General features: G+C 57.0%; 1 protein-coding gene across 4 annotated transcripts in view; it reads right to left on the reverse strand.

Annotated features, from left to right (window-relative positions):
• Positions 1 to 8,407: 8,407 nt before the first annotated feature.
• ZNF277 (zinc finger protein 277) overlaps positions 8,408 to 22,732 on the reverse strand; it is a 40,681-nt gene continuing 26,356 nt past the window's right edge. The window contains exons 1-9 of one of the 4 annotated variants that reach the window (XM_054726242.1): positions 19,347 to 19,666; positions 17,477 to 17,568; positions 16,807 to 16,917; positions 15,632 to 15,764; positions 13,278 to 13,345; positions 12,155 to 12,251; positions 10,860 to 10,902; positions 9,892 to 10,066; positions 8,408 to 8,726 (exon numbers count right to left, since the gene is read on the reverse strand). In XM_054726242.1, coding sequence (XP_054582217.1) covers positions 8,543 to 8,726; positions 9,892 to 10,066; positions 10,860 to 10,902; positions 12,155 to 12,251; positions 13,278 to 13,345; positions 15,632 to 15,764; positions 16,807 to 16,917; positions 17,477 to 17,568; positions 19,347 to 19,586 — 1,143 coding nt within the window. In that variant the 5' untranslated portion in view covers positions 19,587 to 19,666 and the 3' untranslated portion in view covers positions 8,408 to 8,542. The other 3 variants (XM_054726239.1, XM_054726240.1, XM_054726241.1) reach the window with 3 other exon arrangements.

Raw genomic sequence — 22,732 nt, forward strand, 5'->3', positions numbered from 1 at the left:
GGCCTGGTCGCCTTTAACTGCCCTCCCCTGTTGTACAACCATCTCTAGAACTTTCCATCTTGCAAAACGGATGGCCTAGTCGCTCCCAACTGCCCTCCCCGGCAGGCCTGATTGCCCACAACTGCCTTCCCCTGCCGGCCCTCTTGTGTGTTGGAGTGATGGTCAATTTGCATATTACCTCTTTATTATTTAGGATAGGTTATATATTCAGGAAGGTAGAAGGAAACATGGCGTGATGAGGAGAGAGATGGAAGATAGCCAAAAGCCACGATATACTCAACTCCTGGGACCCAGGAGCAGTGCGGGTCGGAGGAGAGAGCTGACCGGGAACCAAAGTGGCGCGCCCGCTGTCCACCGCCTGTGACCTTGTCATCATCTTAGAGAATTGCTCGTTTGGGTTTTTGAAAGTGTTCCAGGGAGGTGGCTTTCACTGCCGGGGCCAGGTTCAGTTAAACAACTTCCTGCCCCGCCAGTGGGTTGGGTTACAGGACGAGTCACCGCTTCTCCCGCTGAACAGAGCTGCCACCCCGTGGCACCCTTTGGCTAAGATCGCACCTTCGGGCCTATAGCCGAGGGCCCCTGGGACCGAGTCGTTATTCAGGCGAATTGCACGTAGGACTCCTGCTGCTGAGGCATCACGTCAGGCCGAGGCGTGAGGAAAAGCGGGGGACTGAAATCACACCGCAGGGCGGCCGGACGCTCCAGCGAGCTTGTCATTCACAGCTGCACGTGTTTCTCACGCAAATCGCGCTGCTGGATGCTGTTTTCATTAGACGTGCCCGCACCTGCTCCGCTCGTTGCCGTGTGTCTAGGACAGGGTTCGGCAAGGGGAGCGGCCCCGGGATGATCACTGATCCCTTAGCCCACAAAATGCCCGTAAGAGGTAAATCCATCACCACGAGGAAATCCCACTGCCCACAGCCCTCCCACCTGCCCCTGCTGGACGGGGAATGGTTTCTAGGCCACACTGCTGAATAATTTCTTTTTTGGTTGCTTTGCTCTGGCTTAATGAGCCAAATTCTCTGGGCCAACGACCACCTTGCCTACCAGCCCAGAAACAACACTGATGGTGTTTGTTAGGGGAGAGGCGGCCGGGGCTGGGGGTGCCTGCGGTGGCGTTTCCATCTCCCGCAGAACCGTGCGGCCCGTTCGCACCGCGTGTGGGCCTCCTGGGGACGGAAGCCCTGGGAGGGGGCTCCTCCGGTCCGCGTGTGAGCTGCTCCCGGGACCACAGACTCCCCGGGGTTTTAGGTCGGGAAGGCAGGGCTCGCTGCCAGACGCCGGCGTCCATGGGAGGCTGCGCCGTGCTGCAGTGTGCCCCGAGCTCTTCGGACTCGATGTGGGGGGATGTGTGCCCGCGGATCGAGGGGACCCTCCGAAGCCGAGCTAAGCACCCGCTGGATCCTCGCTGCCACGTGCCGACCGGGAACCGAACTGGCGACCTCCTGGTGCGTGGCCGACGCACAGCCAGCCGAGCCCCCCGGCTGGGCAGCTCCCGCTTCCGACGGTGCTCCCCGCAGCGGGACTGAGCATCTGAGCCAGATCTGTGGTGTGCACGGGTGCGAGCGGGGAGGTGCCCCCCTCACGGCCCCAAGCTCACCAGCCTCTATTAGGAGGCCCGGGGCCTCTACGCACTACGTCTGTGCGGCCTTCCTGTGATGGTGTTTAATCGGAAGCAGCTTCATTACCACGGGGAGGGGGGCTGTCTGCCAGTGGGGGTGGTCTTGAGGCTCCTCCATCTCCAGCGGCGTGGCGTGCACAGGAGTCACGGACCCGGCTCCACACCCGGACCTGCGGCGGAGGCGCCCCGGCCCCGGGACAACCGGACGAGGGCCGTTCCCTCACATCGGTTTCCCCAGAAGCACCTGCTGCTGCTGTGATTCCGAACCTTAAAAAAACCCCATTCTGCCCGGCTGGGAGGCGCAGTGGGTGAGGGTCGACCTAGGAACCAGGAGGTCAGGGTTCCAATCCCGGTCAGGGCACAGGCCCGCGTCGTGGGTCCATCCCCAGTGCGGGGCGTGCAGGGCGTGCAGGAGGCAGTGGATCGATGATTCTCTCTCCTCACTGATGTTTCTATCACTTCCTCTCCCTCCCTGAAATCAATAAAAACATACTTTTAAAAGCCCCATCCCATTCAGTATTGAACACAGTTTCAATCAAGGCGTTAGTAAAAGTACGTAAAATTAGCACCACCGACAACAACAACAACAACAACAACGCCAGGGATGGGAGAGGAGGAGGCAGGCCTTCCGGTTGGGGCGTCTGGACCACAGACAGACGGGCCGTGGCTCTGGGGCGGGCGGCTCCCGAGGAGGACACAGCGCCTCCCGCCCCTGCGCCAGGATGCCGGGCTCCGGGCGGCACACGGCCGGCGGAGGACGAGTCAGCGCGGCCCTTTGGGGCCACATAGCGAGGAAGACCTAGCACTCACCCGGGACAATACCCCAGACGCTCGCAAACCGACGCACAGATCGGCGCCACGTGCTGTTGATAAAGACAGCGCCCAAGCGTGTACCTCCTCAGTCTCTACAACTTCTTCTTTTTTTTAAAAAAAGTTTTTATTTTTATTTTTTAAAATTTTATTTTGTTGTTTAAAGTATTACACATAGTAGTACATATATCTCCTCCCTCCCACTGACCTTCCCCCAGCCTCCCCTACTGTCGCATGCCCTCATCCCACCCCCCTTCTTTTTTTTAAATTTTATTTTATTGTTTAAAGTATGACAAATAGTAGTACACACATGTCTCCTTTTTCCCCCCATTGCCCTTCCCCTGGCCTCCCCTACCCCCTGGCACATGCCCTCAAACCCCCCCCTCCCAGTGTCTTGTGTCCATGGTTAGGCTTATATGCGTGCGTACAAGTCCTTCGGTTGATCTCTTACCTCTCCCCCCTCCCCCCTGTACATCTTCTTTGTTCTGGTCTGTATTTTCTGAGTCTTCCATGGTTCCTTTATGTAACTTAAACAATTTGAAACAACGTTATTTCTCAAAACCTTCACATAGTTTGCCCTCCTCACTCTCCCAGTCCCGTCTCCTCCTCCCCGCTTCACCCTCTCCCCCTCCCCCCTGCACCCTCCCCCTTCACCCTCCCCTCTCTCCCCCTCCCCCTTCACCTCCCTTAACCCCCTCCCCCTTCACCCCCTTCCCCATTGCAGATCCCAGCCTGGGAATGAGGTGGAGGACCGAGGGGCTGCTCCCCACGACAGATGTCACCAGAGTGGCTGTTGAACTAACTAGTGAGGAACTGGCTGCACGTCTGCACATTTAGAGACATTCTGAGGTGGTCAGGGATGAAGACAATGTTTTTCTTTCCTCCAGTTACGCTGAGATCACTCTTAACCTGCTGCAAAGGCCAAGTGCCTCCTAGGAGCACACCAGGGCAACCCCCCCAGCGGCCTCCAGGGGGCGCTGCTGGGCCCCTCCTGCGGCTGAGGAGAGAGCCCTCACAGGCGGTCTCAGAAGAGGCTCCTCTGCGGGAGCTGATCAAATAACCACCTTGTAGTCACGGTTACACGGGAGCTAGCCGGCTTCCAGAAGCTGCTCACGACCCCCAGGGCTCTGCAGACGAGCTTTCACTGGTGCGGCTGGCCTTGTCCTCATGCAGGGAGCGGTGTGTGTGTGTGTACGTGCGCGCACACACATACGTTCCTATAGAACTTGCGGGATTGTTCAGATCAAACTGCATAGGCAGACAGCCAGCCAGAATGCTTTCCTTGGCCCTAATTAATAATAATATTTACAGGAAATTTTAAGAGTTCATTATGTTGAATTGTAATTCGTTATATCCAAGTGTAAGATTATTACATGATACATAAGGTGTCTCCCAAAATGTATACACCCTGTAACAGCTGATAGCTGTAGATTCCATCACATTTTGACAATGAAATGTAGTTTAGTACACACCGCCTTTATAATGTGTACACATTTTGGGGGGAACACCTTGTATTTTATGCACTTCAATTAATGGCTTTAATTATAATTTTGGTTGTCATTTCTACAGTAACAAAGGAAAATATCACATGAAACTAGTATTTTATACCCACAGGCATAATAATGCTAAGAAGCAATGGACCCCTGAGTGTGAATCCATAAAGCAAATGTACGTAGACCATCGTCGAAGAACACTCTAGAACATGTCCCATCAGTATATATGAGTGGACTCATGATACCAGGCAAACCAGTACTAGCAAAAAAACCAACACTCTCCTACTTGATGAAAATACAACAAAATGTCCATTAGCAAAGACCTCTGAGGGCGAGAGAAGCAGATGCTCAGAGAGGGAACGAGGAGAACAGAGAGAATCCAGAAGACAATTCCAGGTGGGAGGTCCTGGGATGCAATGGCCTCTCACACGCTCTCCGTCCTGGCTGTGCCTCCCGGCTCGTGGCTACATCCGTGGACAGCCACCCCACGTTGCTCTCTTCCTACTCATTTCCGTGAGTAACTGGAATGATTAAACCGTTTTCTCTCGCTGTGAGCACCAATCAGCACGGTCAGTAAATGTTGGCAACCCCTGCCCTGGGATGCGGCCTGTCCGGGAAGGCCAGTTCTGGACACACCGCCACAGCCTGTCCGGCGACAAAGGGATCAGAGGTCTCCTCTGACCCGCGGTGACCTGTGTGTTGTCTACCAGAGCCCCTGGGTCAGTGAAGATGGAGAACGACTGGGGGATTTGCTGGGCTCGAGCACACACACACACACACACACACACACACACACACACACACACACACGGACAACTCGATTTCCCAGAAGTCAGGGAGTGTTTCTTCTCTTAAATGGACAGAGACAGGGACAGGACCCTTCTCTGTGAGTCCCTATAGTCGTCCAGATGCAAGGTTAGGTTCACCTTGGAACAGCTGCCTCTTCTAACCATGCCCTGCACACGGGCTGAGCCCTGCACACGGGCTGAGCCCTGCACACGGGCTGAGCCCTGCACACGGGCTGAGCCCTGCACACGGGCTGAGCCCTGCACACGGGCTGAGCCCTGCACACTGTGACGAGCCCTGCTCACGGGCTGAGCCCTGCACACGGGGCGAGCCCTGCACACGGGGTGAGCCCTGCTCACGGGGTAAGCCCTGCACACTGTGACGAGCCCTGCTCACGGGGTAAGCCCTGCACACTGTGACGAGCCCTGCACACGGGCTGAGCCCTGCACACTGTGACGAGCCCTGCTCACGGGGTAAGCCCTGCACACTGTGACGAGCCCTGCACACGGGCTGAGCCCTGCACACTGTGACGAGCCCTGCACACGGAGTAAGCCCTACACACGGGCTGAGCCCTGCACACGGGGCGAGCCCTGCACACGGGGTGAGCCCTGCTCACGGGGTAAGCCCTGCACACTGTGACGAGCCCTGCACACGGGGTAAGCCCTACACACGGGCTGAGCCCTGCACACGGGGCGAGCCCTGCACACGGGCTGAGCCCTGCACAAGGGGAGAGCCCTGCACACGGGCTGAGTCCTGCACACGGGGCGAGCCCTGCACACGGGCTGAGCCCTGCACACGGGCTGAGCCCTGCACACTGTGACGAGCCCTGCACACGGGCTGAGCCCTGCACACGGGCTGAGTCCTGCACACGGGGCGAGCCCTGCACACGGGGTAAGCCCTGCACACAGGGCGAGCCCTGAGCCCCTGGATGGGCCAGGACAGCTGACAGGTCACCACCTGAGGGGCCATCACCCCTGCCCAGCGCCTCACACCTCCCGTAACGGCAGGGCCTGCTAAGCAGGTGGGTGGGGAAGAGCGCCTGGGAGACCGCCCGCTGCTCTGCTTGGAAGACCCCCCCAGGAGTAGGTGTCACCCTAGGAAAGCGCCCGACCTCGGGCCTGGGCGTAGGGAAGGGCTGGTGGCTCCGCACGTCTCCCCTTGACGCGCTGACCCACAGTGGGCTCCTCCCTTAAGGGCTCAGGTGCTGAGGGGCTCAGTTCTGAGGGCCTCTTACACCCTGGAAAGGGAGCAGGCTGCTCCCATCGCTGAAACGCGGGGCCCATCTGTGGGCGCTCCGTTAGCATGTGGGCTTGGTGTCAGCCTGGGGCTGCTCTGGGCGGGGCCCGGACTCCCAGCGACCTCGGGCAGCTGGACCCAACGCTCTTGGGTGTGGCCCTCGGTGGGCTTTCCTGTGGGGCCCGGGCAAGAGGACAGTGAAGGCCACACAGCGTGTGTCTGACCCCGTGAAGTCACCAGTGAAGCGAACACGCCGTTAAATAACAGGCTCACGTCTACCTTGACAAGCAAACTTTCTTTTTTAAAAATATATTTTTATTGATTTCAGAGGAGGGAGAAGGAGATTGAAATATTAATGATGAGAGAGCATCATGGATCGGCCGCCTCCTGCATGCCCCACACTGGGGATCAAGCCCACGACCTGGGCATGTGCCCTGACCAGGAATCGAACCTGTGACCTCCTGTTTTATAGGTCAACACTCAACCGCTGAGCCACACGGGCCAGGCTAAACTTTCTTTTTTTTTTTTTTTTAATGTATTTATTGCTTTGAGAGAGAGAGGGGAAGGGAGAGAGAGAGCAGCATTCTTAGTGGCTCCACTCGCCGATGCATTCATTGGTTGACTCTTCCTGGGCACTGAGGCAGGTGTGGGAGGGGCCGCCTTGCTGAAGGGAAGTCATCCATTTATTTTTGCTTCTGCTGTTGACCACAGCACATTCTTTTGGTCTCCCAATGTTTTCCAAATGATGGCAGTACCCGAGTCACAGCTGACAGTGATTAGATTTTCATTTACTGCCCACCCTGTATCCACGCCAACTGAGTGAGAGTATCTTCACAATCTGTGTTTTGTGTCTGATTTCCAAGCCCCAAAGGACACAGCTCCCCTGGAATCTCAGACGCTGGATTAATGCTGTATGAACTCACTGAGTGTTTCCAGTTTCAATTAGCACTCTCACAGCGCCATTCAGTCTTGCAAATTGCTGTCAGCGGGTATTGAGCCGCTGAGCTCTCCAACGTATCAGTCCTGAGGCCCGAGTCCCACTGCAGCTCCTGGGTCGTGCTGCAGCTGCCCGTCACCCGCAGCCCCCCAATCGGGGAGACTTCAGGGGCGGGGCGGCGCCTCTGCTGACCAAGCACACCAAGCTGCGATGTGCCCCTTTGGAGGAAGTGGATGGTGCATTAGCGCTGCATGTAAATCACCAACGTTTGGAAATTGACACCAACATCACATTTACTACAGACCTTACCAATTTTGCCAGTTGTCCCTCTAACACCTTTTACACAAAAGGAAAACCTTTAAACAAAAGGTTTTTTATTGGTTGTTAGAGGAAGGGATGGGGTAGAGAGCTAGAACCATGGATGAGCTGTCTCCTGCACGCCCCCTGCTGGAGATCATGCCTGCAACTAGGGCATGTGCCCTGACTGGGAATTGGACTGGTGACCTCTTGGTTCATGGGTCAAAGTTTAACCACTGAGCCACACCAACCGGGTGAAAACCCTTTATATTGGTCCAGGACCCAATGCCAGGCCACAGGCTGTGGTGCCTCTGCAGTCGGGAACAGCAGTTCAGTTTCTGCTTTGTCCTGGCCTGGACTTAGGAGAACGAAGGCCGATTATTTCCAGACTGCACCTTCACATCACACGTTTTTGGGAGGAAGCCCCCAAAGTGATGCTATATCCTCCTCACTGCATCTGACCAGGAGGCGTCTAGCACGTCTCATAACTGACCGCCCCGCAAAGGCACTCTGAGCAGGGACAACGGAAGTCACGTGGCTGTTAGCTCTGAGGTCATGATGGGATGTGGCGGCCCTTTGACAGGGGCACTGTCTGTCAGCGATGTGGACGGACTGCAGGGAGAGTGAGCTCACTGGGCTTCACCTCCAGGCAGAAGGCGTACGCTGACAAGTGGCTGTTCCGAAACAGCGCCCATCTGTGCGCCACCGGCGTGGCCCGGCTCCTTCCTCCGTGGCTCCCGTCGGGCTACCGCCCCATCAGGTTGCCAGCGCAGGCATGAAGCATGTATGAAGCATGTGTGGTGAAAACGGTGACTTCCTGGATGAAGGGAGCGGGGTGGGGGTGGAATTGGGGGGAAGGCGCTGAAGACACTGGCTGAAACCTGGTTTATAAATAATCTGCACATTTCATTTATTTTAAAATATATTTTTATTGATTTCAGAGAGGAAGGGAGAGGGAGAGATAGAAACATCGATGAGAATCATTGATCGGCTGCCTCCTGCACGCCCCCTACTGGGGAGCAAGCCCACAGGCCCGCAAGCCAGGCATGTACCCTGACCAGGAATCGAACGTGAACTCCTGGTTCACAGGTCGAGGGTCAACCACTGAGCCACACGGCTGGGCGAACATTTTGTTCCTTTGTGATGTGCATGTCCTATCACAGACAACTGGTCTAATGCAATGAGACCAGGTGCTCTGGTTACATAACAAAACTTTAGAGGGAAAAATACAAAAAGTCCTCATTTTATTTTGAAAAAAGTAAACTCATTTTTTCAGTTTACTTTGGCCAGGACGCGTCCCCGGCTGGGGCTCCGTGCACACTCTGGGCTCGGTCTGTCTCCGGACAGGAGACGGCTCGCTCCTCAGCCCTCCCAGCCCCGCGGCAGCAGCCGGTTCAGGACGCTGCTCTGCCTCAGCGCCTGGAGCTGCGACGTGTCCTCACCGATGACGGTGACGCCCCTGCTCTGCCCCGGAGCCGACAGGTCGCCCTCGCTGTCGGACAGTGTGCACAGCAGGCCGTCGTTCTCATAGGTGGGGAAGTAGTACCTGCAACACCACAGACAGGCCTCACGGACTGTGCCTCACCGAGAACGGCCAGGCCGCGCGGGCGCCGGCTCGAAGGGTTTCCTCGCCACAATTTCACCAGCGCGGCCGTGAGGGAGACCCTCTGAGTGACCTCAGGGTGACCTCTGCTGCTGGTGTCCTCGCTGCTTTTCTACAGAAAGACCAGCTCACTGGGTCAGAGGCCGCCCCACCCCCTCCGAGGCTGAAGCTGACGTCCCTCCTCCCTCCTCAAAGGCCCCGCTCTCCCCGACCAGGTAGCAGCCTTCAAATACAGCTCCTCCCTCACACTCCACGCGCTAAGATCTGATGAGAACAACGGTTTTCCCTGTTTCTTTCCTCGCCTACCCATCACCGGTTCCTTCATTCTAGGTGATAATAATCTACAATAATAAAAGCGTAGTATGCTAATTAGACCGGACAGCCGGATGACCTTCCGGACGAAGCTGGGGCTATGAGGGCCGAGCCCCTTGCACAAATTTTGTGCATTGGGCCTCTAGTCTATATAAATATAAAAGTCAAATTGACCATCCGACCGTTAGTAATGACGCACAATGACCACCAGGGGGCAGGTACTCTGATCTGTAGCTATGATGTGCACTGACCACCAGGGGCAGATGCTCAAACGCAGGAGCTGCTGAGCTGCAGTGACTTGGCAGCTGTGGTTCTCAGGTGACGCACCCAGAACCAGAGAGGAGGGAGCCCGATTCCAGGGTGTGTCACCCGCGAACCGCCCTCTCACAATCCGGGACCCCCTGGGGGATGTCAGAGAGCCGGTTTCGGCCTGATCCTCGCAGGCCAGGCCGAGGGATCCCACCGGTGCACGAATCTGGGCACCGGGCCTCTAGTAATAACAACAACAAAGCTCTATGGACATTTCCGGTCATGCTGTGTCCTTGTGTGGACACACCTTGTGGTCAGCTCTGGGCACCTCAGAATGAGAATTACAGGAACATGGCACCCGGTGGTCAAGCCACACACCTGGGATTTGTGGAAAAACCAAAGCCGTTTGTTTTAGAGGAAAACCTGTCCTAGAGCTTCCTGGCTAGAGTTCTGGGGGGGACTTGATGGGACATTCCCTGGGACTAGAGGGACCCCCACACAGCCAGAACCCCACAGGCTCTCAGGCCACCCAACTGCAGCTACTCACTCGGGCTGGTCCCAGGTCCTCCTGTCGGGGAGCAGGGCCGCGTGGTTGGCCTCCGCCAGGTGGGCCCCCAGGTCGGCCCTGGATGGGAACCTGGCACAGCAGCCGTAGCACCGGCCCTGGTGAACCTGCCGTCGGATGAAGTTGACCAGCTTCACTTGCTCATAGAAATTCAGTCCTGAGGGAGGGAAGTGCAGAGTCACTATGCATGTTTATCTACTGTTAATACAGGCACGTCTAACACACACACGTGTCTATAACACACACACGTGACTACAACACACGCACGTCTACAACACACACGTGTCTACAACACACGCACGTCTATAACACAGGTATGTGTCTATAACACGCACGTCTAACACATGTGCCTATAACACTGGCACATGTCTAACACACACATGTATCTAACACTGGCACATGTCTATAACACACACACACACACACACACACACACACACACACACACACACACGTCTACAGAAGCACCAAAGCACAGTCACACCCGGAGGCGGGAGGGAGGCTGCTGTGTGCGAGGTGAGCTTCTCATGGTCTGGAGCCATCAGCAAGCCCTACTTTGTGTTCAATGCCTGAATCTTTCTGTCACCGTGACCCTGAGAACCAGGCACGGGGCGCTTCTATGATGGCGAGTCCAGCTGCACCCCAGCAGCACGAGGGGCCTTGTGTACTCTGCCCACGCCCTGCCCCGTTCGCCCGAGGCCCCGGGTGCCCAGCAGGCCGGCAGCTGGACGGGGACCTCTGCTGGCCTCTGGCGGACAGTGACCACGAACCTGGGTTCCATGAGAAGCCGCCACATGCGCGGGCAAGGGGAGGGGACCACCTGAGGCCAAACCCCACTGTGAACACGAGTTCCGGCAGCGGCGGGGACCGTCTGCGGGGACGAGGTGGCCGTGCCCCTCCCTCACGACCACGGCACGGCCAGTAGGGGCGCAGCACTGAGTCCGACTCACCGAGCTCTGCCTTTGTCTTGAGGAGGTCAAATCCGTGCGCCTCCTGGAAGAGGGATGGGCAGAGCTGTGAGCAGGCAGGTACTCGATCTTCCAGCCCCTTCACAGGAGCCTGACACTGAGGCCCCGTCTCAGCTCATCGTCCCCGGCGTCTGATATCCTGACATCTAGCTACTCCCCGACTCCACACAAGCCCGCCAACCAGGTGAACCCCATCCCCCGCCTGTCCCTGCAGTCTCCACAGTTCACTCCGTGGGACGCAGTGTGCAAGGGGACGGTCCCCTCCAGGGAGACGTGGCCTCGCGCCCTCGTCGGGACGAGAGCTGTGGACCGGGCTCTTGCTCCACGCAGAGGGGGTTTCGCACTCTGCTTTTCCGTTTATGCTGTCGCTGACAAGCCGCCCGTTTGTTGTGCACACCTTCCCGTAAGTCACGTCTAAAGCGCCGTACGGTGCAGAGGCTCATTTTATCCTAGTCCATCCGTCATGTCCATCTGGGCAAACGGTTGAACGTACAAGCGCACAGAGTAAAGACCACCTCACCCCTCGTCATTCAGGGGCCCCCAGGCAGGACACTGCGGCTCCGGTCAAGGAGGCTGCAGAGGGGACCCCCACACGGGGCAGGACACAGCTGCTTCCAGTTCTAACGTGTCGGACACTGTGAATTACATGTGCACACGGGGACCAGTGCACACTGCTGGCGGCCGGTGCGGAGAAGCGGCCCTCTGCTGCATCTGTGTGTGCCCGTGGCCTTCCTGGACCCCCGTCCTTACTGCGCTGAGCAGTCTCTGACCAGGGTGCAGTGAGGAGGGGGGCAGGCAGTGGAGTCGCCCCTGTGGGCACAGGTGGGCAGGGGCATGTCCGAATCGCACGGCCGGGCAGTCAGCCCTCAGCCCCGAGTCCAGCCGCAGTGCTGTCCCGAGGCCTGGCTGCCCCCCTCCCAGGGGTGTAGGAGGGTCCGCTCCAACATGTCCTGGGTGGGAACAGGCTCAGAGCCGCTCGCTTCGAGCTTCTTTATAAGGAAGGTGCACACCCTGGGAATTTCTGCTCTTCTCTCCAAATCCTTTCCCTGAGGAGCTGCAAGACCACACCTGGGCCCCGTCCCCTCCCCACCCCTCCCTCCCTCCATGCGCTCAGGGCCGTGGGCACGAGGGCCGTGGGCAGGAGGTGTGGCCGGCCTTCCGCTTCCCCGCATGCTCCGCTCGGGAGTGGCAGGTGTTCCAGGAACGAAGGGCGTAACCTGGCGAGGCCGGGTGGTCGCCTCCCCGCGCAGCAGGAAGGATGAAATGAGCCGTCTCACCTCCATGTGGGCGCACAGCTGCTCCGTCGTTTCCGCTTGCTTTTCACAGAACAGACACACGGCGGAGACGGGGCGCTCCTCCCAGTCCGACCAGTCCCTGCGCCCAGCAGAGAGGCAGACAGGCCCCTTCGTTAGGGCCCGTGGTGTACCTCCCCCGCCCCCCGGAAGCCGCCCGTCTCTCCCGCTCCGCAGTTTTGGGGAGACTGTCTACACGTCACGGCGCCGATGCAGCCTCTGACGTGCAGAGCAGCCCCGGAAGCCACGAGAGCGGAGCGGCTCGTCTTCTGGCACCTGCTCCTCCGAGCAGCGACTTCCTAGGGACCAGCGCACGGCCTTTCACGGCGGAGGACACGTGAGGGGTGTGCTCATACACACCGAGGTGCATGCGCCCTGCTGGGTGGGTTTCCACATGACAAACGGTGTGCTTTGAAACAGCAAACTGCACCTCATACGGGAAACAGTGATGGTCTGAAGTGGGGCAGGTGGTAGGTGGGTAGATGGAGAACTCACAGAGCATATTACCCCGCTCCCCCCGCTTTTTTTTACCATTTCCTCCTCTCCTTGCATTTCGTTTTTGAGATACTGCCAACCTCTGGTCATTCCTAAACCAGGACATCAAGCTCAGCCCTGAGAGGGAGGGACACGGGCCAAAGGGCACTGACGGGACGGGGATGGGGGTGGTGGGACCCTTCCAGGCTGAGGGCCCGCAGCTCGGACTTCCCGTTGGCAGCCACGCATGTCCTCAGTGTCACCACTGGGCTGAGCAGGTGACGGTGAGCCAGTCACCTCCCAGCCCGGAGCTCAAAGCCCACACCCCGCCCACCCCGGGGCCAGGAGCTGGCCAGGCTCTCGGACAGCACCTCGCCGAGGACACTTGGCCTGGGGTGCGGCCTGCGCATTGGGTCACAGCGCTCGTGCACACCTGCTCAGGGGGGACACCAGCAGCTGCAGTGGCTTTAGGGGGAGTCCTGCTGAGCCCCCTCTTGCCACACCACATGCAAGTCTGCCTGGCTGAGAGAAGGTGCCCCCCCTTTCTCCTGTCGTCCCAGGTGGCGTGTTGGACCAACTAGAGAACCGCCCCGCTCCCCAAACACCAACCCATCAGCAGCGGCCCGAGTCTCACTCTTCCTGGTGCTCCAGCAGCTCCCGGTCGTCTTCCGACTGAACCTCTTCCCACGATTTTCCAAGTTCCTTTGTAGGAGGAACAGGGGTTAGAGGGGGGGAGAGCCGACAGACTCGGCAGCAAACGCACACGCAGTGGTTCCCACACACACGGGGGATCACACCGGCTCTGACACAGGGAGGATGTGTCTCCCCAGCGCTTTCCATGTCCTTTCTCTTTGGAGAAGCAGCAGGACCCTCTCAAAGTCTCTTCTCTTAGACCCGAGTAAGTCAGTGTTTCTCAGCCGTGGACGCACGTTAGACCCCCCTGCGGTCCGTTTCCCAGGCAGGACGGCCCTTACCCGTCACTATAATAAACCCTCCCGTCCTTCCCGTCACTATAATAAACCCCCCTCCTTCCCGTCACTATAATAAACCCCCGTCCTTCCCGTCACTATAATAAACCCCCGTCCTTCCCGTCACTATGATAAACCCCCGTCCTTCCCGTCACTATAATAAACCCCCGTCCTTCCCGTCACTATAATAAACCCCCGTCCTTCCCGTCACTATAATAAACCCCCGTCCTTCCCGTCACTATAATAAACCCCCCGTCCTTCCCGTCACTATAATAAACCCCCGTCCTTCCCATCACTATAATAAACCCCCCGTCCTTCCCGTCACTATAATAAACCCCCCATCCTTCCCATTAGTATAAACCCTCCCTTGTTCCCGTCACTATAATAAACCCCCGTCCTTCCCGTCACTATAATAAACCCCCGTCCTTCCCGTCAGTATAAAACCTCCCGGGCGTTGCGCACATGGAGGACGAAATCCCGATCCTCGCCATGGCCTCCAGGCTCCACGTGGCCCACCTCCTGCTCAGGTGCTCCAACCAGACGGCCCTCTGCTGTCGCAGCTCCTCCCACCCTGGTTGCGTCACCTCCTAAAACACCACCGCTCACCTGTGCCACCTACCTACATGGCTCAGTCTGGTCTAAACAACAGCCTTCTTCCAAGTCACTTTCTATTTCTCGAGAGCAGGGGTGGGGACTGCCCTAACCCTAACCCTAACCCTAACCCTTCGCCTCGAGCCGGCGGTAAAACATCGGTAGCAAACCACGGCTCCTCTCAGTCCATCTTCAAACACGCTAAGCCTGCTTCCAGGGGAATGTATTCCAACACGGGTTACGCAGAACACACAGAAATTCCACCCCAGAGCAGACACTGCAACATAGTTCAGGACATGCTCCTCTGTCCACAGATACAGTGGCTGATTGTCATCCACAGGCCTTCTGAGGCCTGCGCCGCATGCCAATCATTCACCGTGAAAGGAAACCACGTCCTGTGCTTAGGAGTGTCAGACACAGCACCTTCTGCAGTTCGTCCCCTCCCTTCACACAAGCAGTGGTTTTCCTAATGTTATGTTCACCCCCCAAATCAGCAGACTGGGCAGGGGCAGTGGTCACTGTGTCAATCATAACCCCCATAAATTCCCCATGCCCCTAACAACATGCCTCCCTCTGAACCCTTTTTCCTAACCCAGAGGAACTGTCACCTCAGGGGCCCGTTGAGGGTTTTCGGTTTCTGAGCAGGCGAGCTCTCAGGGTGGAAAATCCTCTCCCTTGTAACCCCGTGAGTCCGTCCTAAAAGCCACACACGTAACAGTCCTCTTGCCCAGTGAAATGGCTGAAATGACTTGGTTTCTCTAAAATTCCCATTATAAATAGGGCTCGGATTGTGTGGCTCAGTGGTTAAGCATTGACCTATGAACCAGGAGGTCAGGGTTTGATTCCCAGTCAGGGCACATGCCCAGGTTATGGGCTCCATCCCCAGTGTGAGGCGTGCAGGAGGCAGCCAGACAATGATTCTCTCTCAACATGGATGTTTCTCTCTCTCCTCTCCCTTCCTCTCTGAAATCAATAAAAAATATTTAAAAAGATAAAATTCCCATTAAAAATAAATGGCAGAAGAGAATAATAAAGATAATTTTGGGGTGGGGTGGGGTGGGGAAGGGGAGGGTTTTTAATGGGGAAGGAGGGAAGAGTGAAGAGACTGTTTTGTTTTAAAGAATTATCTAGCACAGCCCAGCACGGCCAGAGGCCAGCACCTACTTCTGACTGGAGCACCGAGGCTCTGGCCTCAGGTAGGAGACCCATTATAAGCGGGGAGAGCGTGGACACCCAGTGCTTCCTGGGCACTCACCTTTCCAGGCGAGATCAGTGGTTCTGTTGTGCTTTGCACACCCCCTTCCCAAGCCAGCGGCCGCTCGGCGTGCCCGGGGACATCCGCCTCGGCACTGCTGCTGGCGGTCTCGGACGCCCCGGCAGGCGGCCGTCTGTGGGAGCAGCCGCGTTGCGGGCGAGGAGGAGGACTTACCAAGTAGTTGATGACGTAGAACTGGTCGTACTCGCGGTTCCGGGGGTTGATCCTGCGGTGCTGCTTCTTCCGCATGTGGTCCTTGAGCAGGCTCCTGTCCCTGAAGGTCCTCTCGCAGTACAGGCACTGCAGGCTGCAGGCACCGGCGGTCAGAGGCCCCCAGGCGGGCAGCCGCTGGCTCACTACCCGGTCATGCGTGTTCATTCTAGGCCAGTGGTCGGCAAACTGCGGCTCGAGAGCCACATGTGGCTCTTTGGCCCCTTGAGTGTTCTAACAACACTTCTTCAAAATAGACTCGCCCAGGCTGAAAACCGACTTCTGCGCATGGGCCACGAAGTTTCAATCACACTGTACGTGCGCGCCCGCACGTGGTATTTTGTGGAAGAGCCACACTCAAGGGGCCAAAGAGCTGCATGTGGCTCACGAGCCGCGGTTTGCCGACCACTGTTCTAGGCCACGCAGCACCTTCCAACGGGACGCGCCCCCTCGCCGACCCCCGTTCCATGGGCCTGGCTGGCGGGATGCGTATGTATTTCTGAGTTTGCTGAGCTGGCTGTTTAGTTACAACCAAAACAAAGAGAGCTAATCCCCACATTACTCAGGTGTTTACTAATCACCCTGCCCGGCTGCACACGCAAACGGAGGCCTGTTCTTCAAACGACCACCATGATGACGCGTGGCTGCGCTCCCCAAGGGCAGCGGCGAGGCCCGGTCGGGTGCCCTGGGAAGGCGGGAGGACGCACAGCCTCTGCAGCTCACATGAAGCTGAGGACATACCACATGTGCAGTATAGTTACTGCTACACTGACAGGGTGCAGTGAAAGGTATAGAAATCACACATCCAGTCAGGACTGCGGTTCGGGAAACGCTCCGAGGAGGCCGCGCGGGAGCTGGAACGCAACCCCAGGTGCCCCATTTCCCAGGCCGGACGCGAGCGTGCGCCCCACAGCTCACTGCACACACCTGAGGTGGAACGCAGTGCTGGGGACAGGTGCCATCTCCCCTGAAAAACCATCCAAGACAACGTGATCTGCACAGGATGACTGTCGCACCCAACAGCGGTCCTCCGCCGTGAAAGATGAAGAGTCCGTTTCTGCGGTTACTTCAGTTAGGTTTTCAGCAGTCACACGCGTCCAGGACTAAGGGCTGCGGGCTGTGCTGCATGAAGTACTTACTTGTCCAGCTTCCTCTGCAACGTGCTCAGGAATTCACCGCAGTTCACGATGTTGTCCGGCAGCCCGATGTTGAAGGCATGCTCTCTGGCCATGTGGTTCAAAAGCACAGATCTAGGAGGGAAGCGGAGCAGTTTGTATTCGGTACAAATCACTCAGGAACAGGTCAGGTCAGCAAGAGCGCGTGTATGACGAGCAACAGCCTAACAGAAGTACATGCAGGTGTTACCGAAACACACACCAGGCCACGGAGAAGCTCCCAGGTATGTGAGCGCCGTCAGATTCCCTCTGCAGGTGAACTGGGTCCTGGCCTTAAACTAGTGACTAACCAGCTTGACTTTTCCAGTTCATCACGGGGACGGGAGAGACAGCTGCCCGAGACACAAGTGACCAGCTGGGAGGAGGGTCACAGAGATCCAGTGGTTCTTCTTCCAAAGTAAGACCCCAACGCTCACCGTCAGAGTGATAGCACGTTAACGGGGACAGTGTGTCTGCAGCCGCTGGCTCCCCGTCTTCCTGTCGGCCAATTAAGAAAGGCATTTCCCTACTCTCACAGCAACTACAGTTCACCTTTAAAATCTCTGCTGGCAGTAGGAAGGGTGCTGAGGGAACCCATGTTCTGATGAGTTTTCACACGAAGCAGCCACGTTTAAAGACACGCATGATGGCAAACCTGTTTCCGAGGAATTCCTCATTGCAAAACATACAGATGCCATGGAAACTGTTGTCATTTCGCTCCCGCTGCTGCTGCTCCAGGATTCCTTTCTGCAAAGAGAAGCAGATGCCCGCTGAGACCTGGAAGCGCACAGGGAGCGAGGGCCGCACCGCCAGCCTGGACGGGAGGGCACCGGGTGGAAGCACAGGGCGCAGCGTGGAGGGGCGCGGACAGCATTTTAAATTTCTCCATTCCGCCTGCATTTAACTTCCAACTCCATGCCTGGCCCCTGGGGCGCAGTGGTTGAGCGTTGAACTATGAACCAGGAGGTCACAGTTTGATTCCTGGTCAGGGCACATGCCTGGGATATGGGCGTGGTCCCCAGTAGGGGGCATGCAGGAGGCAGCTGATCCATGATTCTCTCTCATCATTGATATTTCTCTCTCTCCCTCTCCCTTCCTCCCTGAAATCAATTAAAATATATTAAAAAAAAGAACCAATAAAAGTATATTTAAAATAAATTCCAACCCACCCTGGCAAACGCCTGCAGACACTCCACTGAAGGCTGTGCAGAACTCAGTCCACGGCGCCTCACTGTCCTTCCCCACCTCGCCCTTCTCCCTCCTCACTAGTCAGCTCTGCTCCTCACCGTCTCTGAGACAAACACGTGGTGGATCTTTGACCTGCTCCTTCCTGTGGTCCGGTTTACTTTGGAACCAAGTTCTGTTCACTTGCACGACCGTTCCTGCTGCTTCTCTCCACCGTTCCCAGCGCCATCACCGAGGCCCCTCCCGACCAGTCGCTGTGGGGTTACCGTGAGCCGTCTCCAGCATCTCCCAACCTCACCGTCTTTCCATCGGCCCATCCTCCCTTTGGCTGCTGGGAAGACTTTCCCTAAACATTGTTTACACGCATAATTACCTGGCTATTCTCTGACTCAGATAATCTGAAATACACTTTGGTGCCACCTGAAGTTGGGCAATTGATGGACAGGGTTCATTTGTGCCTGGGTTATTAAATGTGGGATGTAATTGTTACCCAGGCAACAGCAATCCTCTGCTCACCCCCACCCTCCCTCTGGAGCGGTCGCCTGCTTTCTCTGTGGAAAGGATAGGAAAAGTCTTTGAAGTTATAAAAGTCTCTATACTGCTCTTGTATTACACTGGCATCTACTCTCCAGCGTCTCTCATTGCACGGGGCTCAAAATAGGAGCTTCGTGAAGTTACTGCTGATGCCGTCAGTATTTATGGAACAGCTTAAACACGAGCGAGGGTCTAGCGGCTTATCCCGGCCCATGTGGCCTTTCTGGAAATGTCTCACCAAACATCCCAAACAGTAATCCACTGAAGAAAAAAATCTAGAAGCGACCGTAATAGAGAGAGATTCCTGCTCTCCGGCTCCCAGGCGTAACGGGAGGAAGGACATCACACTCCCCTGTGAACCGCACAGGCTGCCTCAGAGAGCTGACTGTTTTCTCACATCGGGTAACAGACAGCACAGGGCTGGGACCCTTCAGAGAGACAAGATAATACATCGCCGTTCTCTGTTGGGTGTGTTTTCCAAATTGCAACACAGAGAAATTAAACCCAATCGAACTACAGCTGCCTCCCGGGTAGAGAGAAAAGAGACAGGAGTTCAAGATACTCAAGTGAGACTGGCTGACGTGGCTCAGTGGTTGAGCGTCAACCTATGAACCAGGAGGTCATGGTTGAATTCCCTGTCAGGACACATGCCTGGCTGTGGGCCTGATCCCCAGTGGGGAGTGATTTGTAGTGAGAAGTGTCTGTTTGGTCTCTCTACCCCCCTCCCTTCCTCTCTGAAACCAATAAAAAAAATACACATTAAAAAAAAAGATATTCAAGTGAGTGGAATCTGTGGGACAAGGTACCAGAAAGGAGGGAGCTGCAGAGGAGCTCAAGGAAGCCACCGGATGCTTGGATGTTTGTGCAGATCCTGAGCTGGACGTGTTCAGGCTGGACTCGAGCCGGCAGAGCAGGCCCCAGGAGAGCCCAGAAGTCACAGCCGTGGAAGATGCCGGAGCTCCGACCTGCAGGACGGACCTCGCGCCACTCAGGGCACACAGAGCACAGAAAACCGCCGTTTTAGACCGGGGAGGCGAGGGCTTCATGGTGGCAAGCCATGCTGGTGCACGCTAGACTTCACTCATGGACTCACAGGAGGTCGAAGAGTGCCTCAGATGTTAGGCGTTTCAACTTCTCCAGGCAGCTGATGAAACCAGATCAACTGTCACTGCAAAGCAGGCTGGGTAAAAGCCACCGTTGTGAGAACACAGGGCCAGCCTGTGGAGTAGGCGGAGGGTCGTCGTACCAGGCTGTGCGCTTGTCTAACGGGTTTAAAATGGCAGCTGGGCAGCAGAGGGCCCGCTCGTCCATCCTGACGCAGGCGCTGAGGCAGGGCAACGCCAATGAAACCGCAGACAGCGCAGGTGGCTCTCGGCACCGGCGCGGGGGACGGACACGGGAGCAGGAACAACAGTGTGCGTCAGGTGGGCAATGACAGAAACCAGCCAATTCAGGAAAAAGCAACTAGAACACGTCAGTAAGTACTTGTACCGAGGAAAGCAGAAACTGACGTAGGAACGACAGATCCCCCGGGGACCGCTTGCTCTGCCTCGGGGCGTGAAACCAAGGCTGCCGTCTCCAACCACAGAGTCAACAACGCTCACTAGAGTCTGTCACACGCCGCACGCGGGTTCACAGGCCGGACGCGGGGCACGTTCCCGGGCAGGTGCACAATGTACACGGGAGAGCGCTTCACTGTTTGGACTGGTCACCGGCGACAGTCCTGAGAGTCCCGCAGGGGCTCAGCTGCGGGAGGTGGAGGTAGAGTCCCGGCTCGGACAGACTTTAAGGAACGGGAACGCCTTGTTAGCTGGCCCACAGCTGCTACCTGGCTGACCACTCCCGCCTCTTCCCCTCACTCTCCGCCACTGTAATGTAATTTAGGACACCAGGATTTTTCTCTTGTCAGTTCAGGTCTATATGCATCCTCCCTCCCTCTTCCACAGCTCCCCGCTCCCCCGGCCTGCGCACTGCTGAGATGCGGTATCACTGTTAGCTGTGTGATCAACAACACCTGCTGAGCGCTTTCCACGGGCAGAGGCTGTCCGAAGTGTGATGCGTGCCTGGTCTCCGTCTTCACAAGCGCTAAGGTCATTCTACCACCGTCTCCGTCGCCGAGAGAAGCACACGTAGGAGTCGCCCTTCTGCTTTAGCCCGCCCGCTTTGCGACACGCCCGCCTGGAACTTCTCGGGCGATCACCTGGTTGGGCAGGAATTCAGCGACTACGTGCGAGCCGCCTGCAGTTCTGTGCATGCTGCTTTTAGGCCGCCATGAGGCTCCCTTCCATCACCTCTGCCACCTGTGGGACTGAGGCTGGGGACAGGTGTGATGTGACTTGTAGTGAGAAGCGGCTGTTTGGTCTTGTCTGTCCTGGCACACGGCTCCTGAGATCCCTGGCATTTCCTAAGGTGGAGGCTGCACGGTGTCCCCTGCTGTGCACTGAAGTGACTCTGGGGGCACCTAGGGACTGTGACACGGAGTCAACGTGATCTGAGGGTCGGAACTTTCGGGCCCAACCCCACCCACCTCCCTGCAGGGAGAGCGGCTGGAGGCCGAGTTCCATCACCCGCGGCCGATGGTTTGGTCCCGCAGGCCTGAGCCTCCACACCGACCAGGGCAGGGTCGGAGCTCCTGGGCTGACGGACCACAATGGGTCCTCGTGCTGTCCCCCGGCCGGACCCACAGGGACAGAGGCCCCTGCACGGGCCTTCCCCGACGCTCCCACCGGCTGAGCTCAGTCCCTCCCTCCCATCTGTGCGACACACCCGTAACCCGCCAGCAGACAGGCTTCCTGGGCTCTGCCAGCCGCTCCAGCAGGTTCCCTGAACCCTAGGAGCACCTCAGCTCTGCAGCCGGTGGGTCAGAGCAGGGGGGCCTGGGCTTGTGGTTGGCATCTGAAGTGGGGGCCGTCCTGTGGGGCTGAGCCCTTAGCCTCATGCTCTTGGGAAGACAGTGTCCAAAGTGAGTTGAATGGAGGACACCTCATGATGTTGGGGAACCGCTGGATGTGGGGAAAACCCCCAGGTGGGAAGAGGGGTCAGAATTTTAATTGTCATTTACAATTAATGGATGCAGCTACTTCTAGGGACACGAGTCTATCTGTAGATGTTCAGTGAAGACTCTGGGTGCTGAGTGACACAGGGCGGAAGGAGTGGGGTTGGTAGTAGGAGGGGCGATAGGGTCAGTGCTGAGTGACACAGGGCGGAAGCAGTGGGGTTGGTAGTAGGAGGGGCGATAGGGTCAGTGCTGAGTGACACAGGGCGGAAGCAGTGGGGTTGGTAGTAGGAGGGGCGATAGGGTCAGTGCTGAGTGACAGGGCAGAAGCAGTGGGGTTGGTAGTAGGAGGGGCGATAGGGTCAGTACTGAGTGACACAGGGCGGAAGCAGTGGGGTTGGTAGTAGGAGGGGCGATAGGGTCAGTACTGAGTGACACAGGGCGGAAGCAGTGGGGTTGGTAGTAGGAGGGGCGATAGGGTCAGTGCTGAGTGACAGGGCGGAAGCAGTGGGTTGGTAGTAGGAGGGTCTGTACTGAGTGACACAGGGAGGAAGCAGTGGGGTTTGAGTTCTTACAGAGACCCTGTGGGTACCCGGATTATGACCACTTGGCCATTCTCAAGGCCACCGTGGGCAAGAGTGAGAAAACTAATGGAAATTAAGAATAAGTATAAGCAGACAAAATCGTAAAAGCTGACAGCAAACTGATCCCTGCTTTGCAGACGTTAGGCCGTGAGAACAGGAGGAGAAGACAAACGCAGGCCCTGCTCCTGCACGGGTTTGCTGCTACAGAAACGCGTCTTTTTCTTGCCTATAAACCAACACCCAACAGCACCACCTTCCTTACGAGAGTCAGCATTTGGGACGGTCACAAGGTACCACGCGCCTCAGGGCTTTCTCAGGTCACGTGATAGGCCGCTGGGGTTAGGTTCCTCCGCGCCCCCTGAGGGTTTAGCAGAAACAGTGAACCCCAGGCCCCTCCTAACACATCTGGCCGAGTCCAGAGGTCCCAGGGGCACGAAGAAGTGGCCCCTGAAGGAAGGACGGGTCCATCCAAGTAATAATCGAGCGCAACCACAAACAGCAATGAAAAGCCACACTGTTAGACAGAGTAACTTAGACATGGCTTTCTGCTGGACTTCTGAAAATGAAAACTTAACACGCGTACACACTGTTACCTCTTTAAAGACGACAGCTG

Source organism: Eptesicus fuscus, chromosome 14 (assembly GCF_027574615.1).
Source record: "Eptesicus fuscus isolate TK198812 chromosome 14, DD_ASM_mEF_20220401, whole genome shotgun sequence".
NCBI classification, from domain to species: domain Eukaryota; kingdom Metazoa; phylum Chordata; class Mammalia; order Chiroptera; family Vespertilionidae; genus Eptesicus; species Eptesicus fuscus.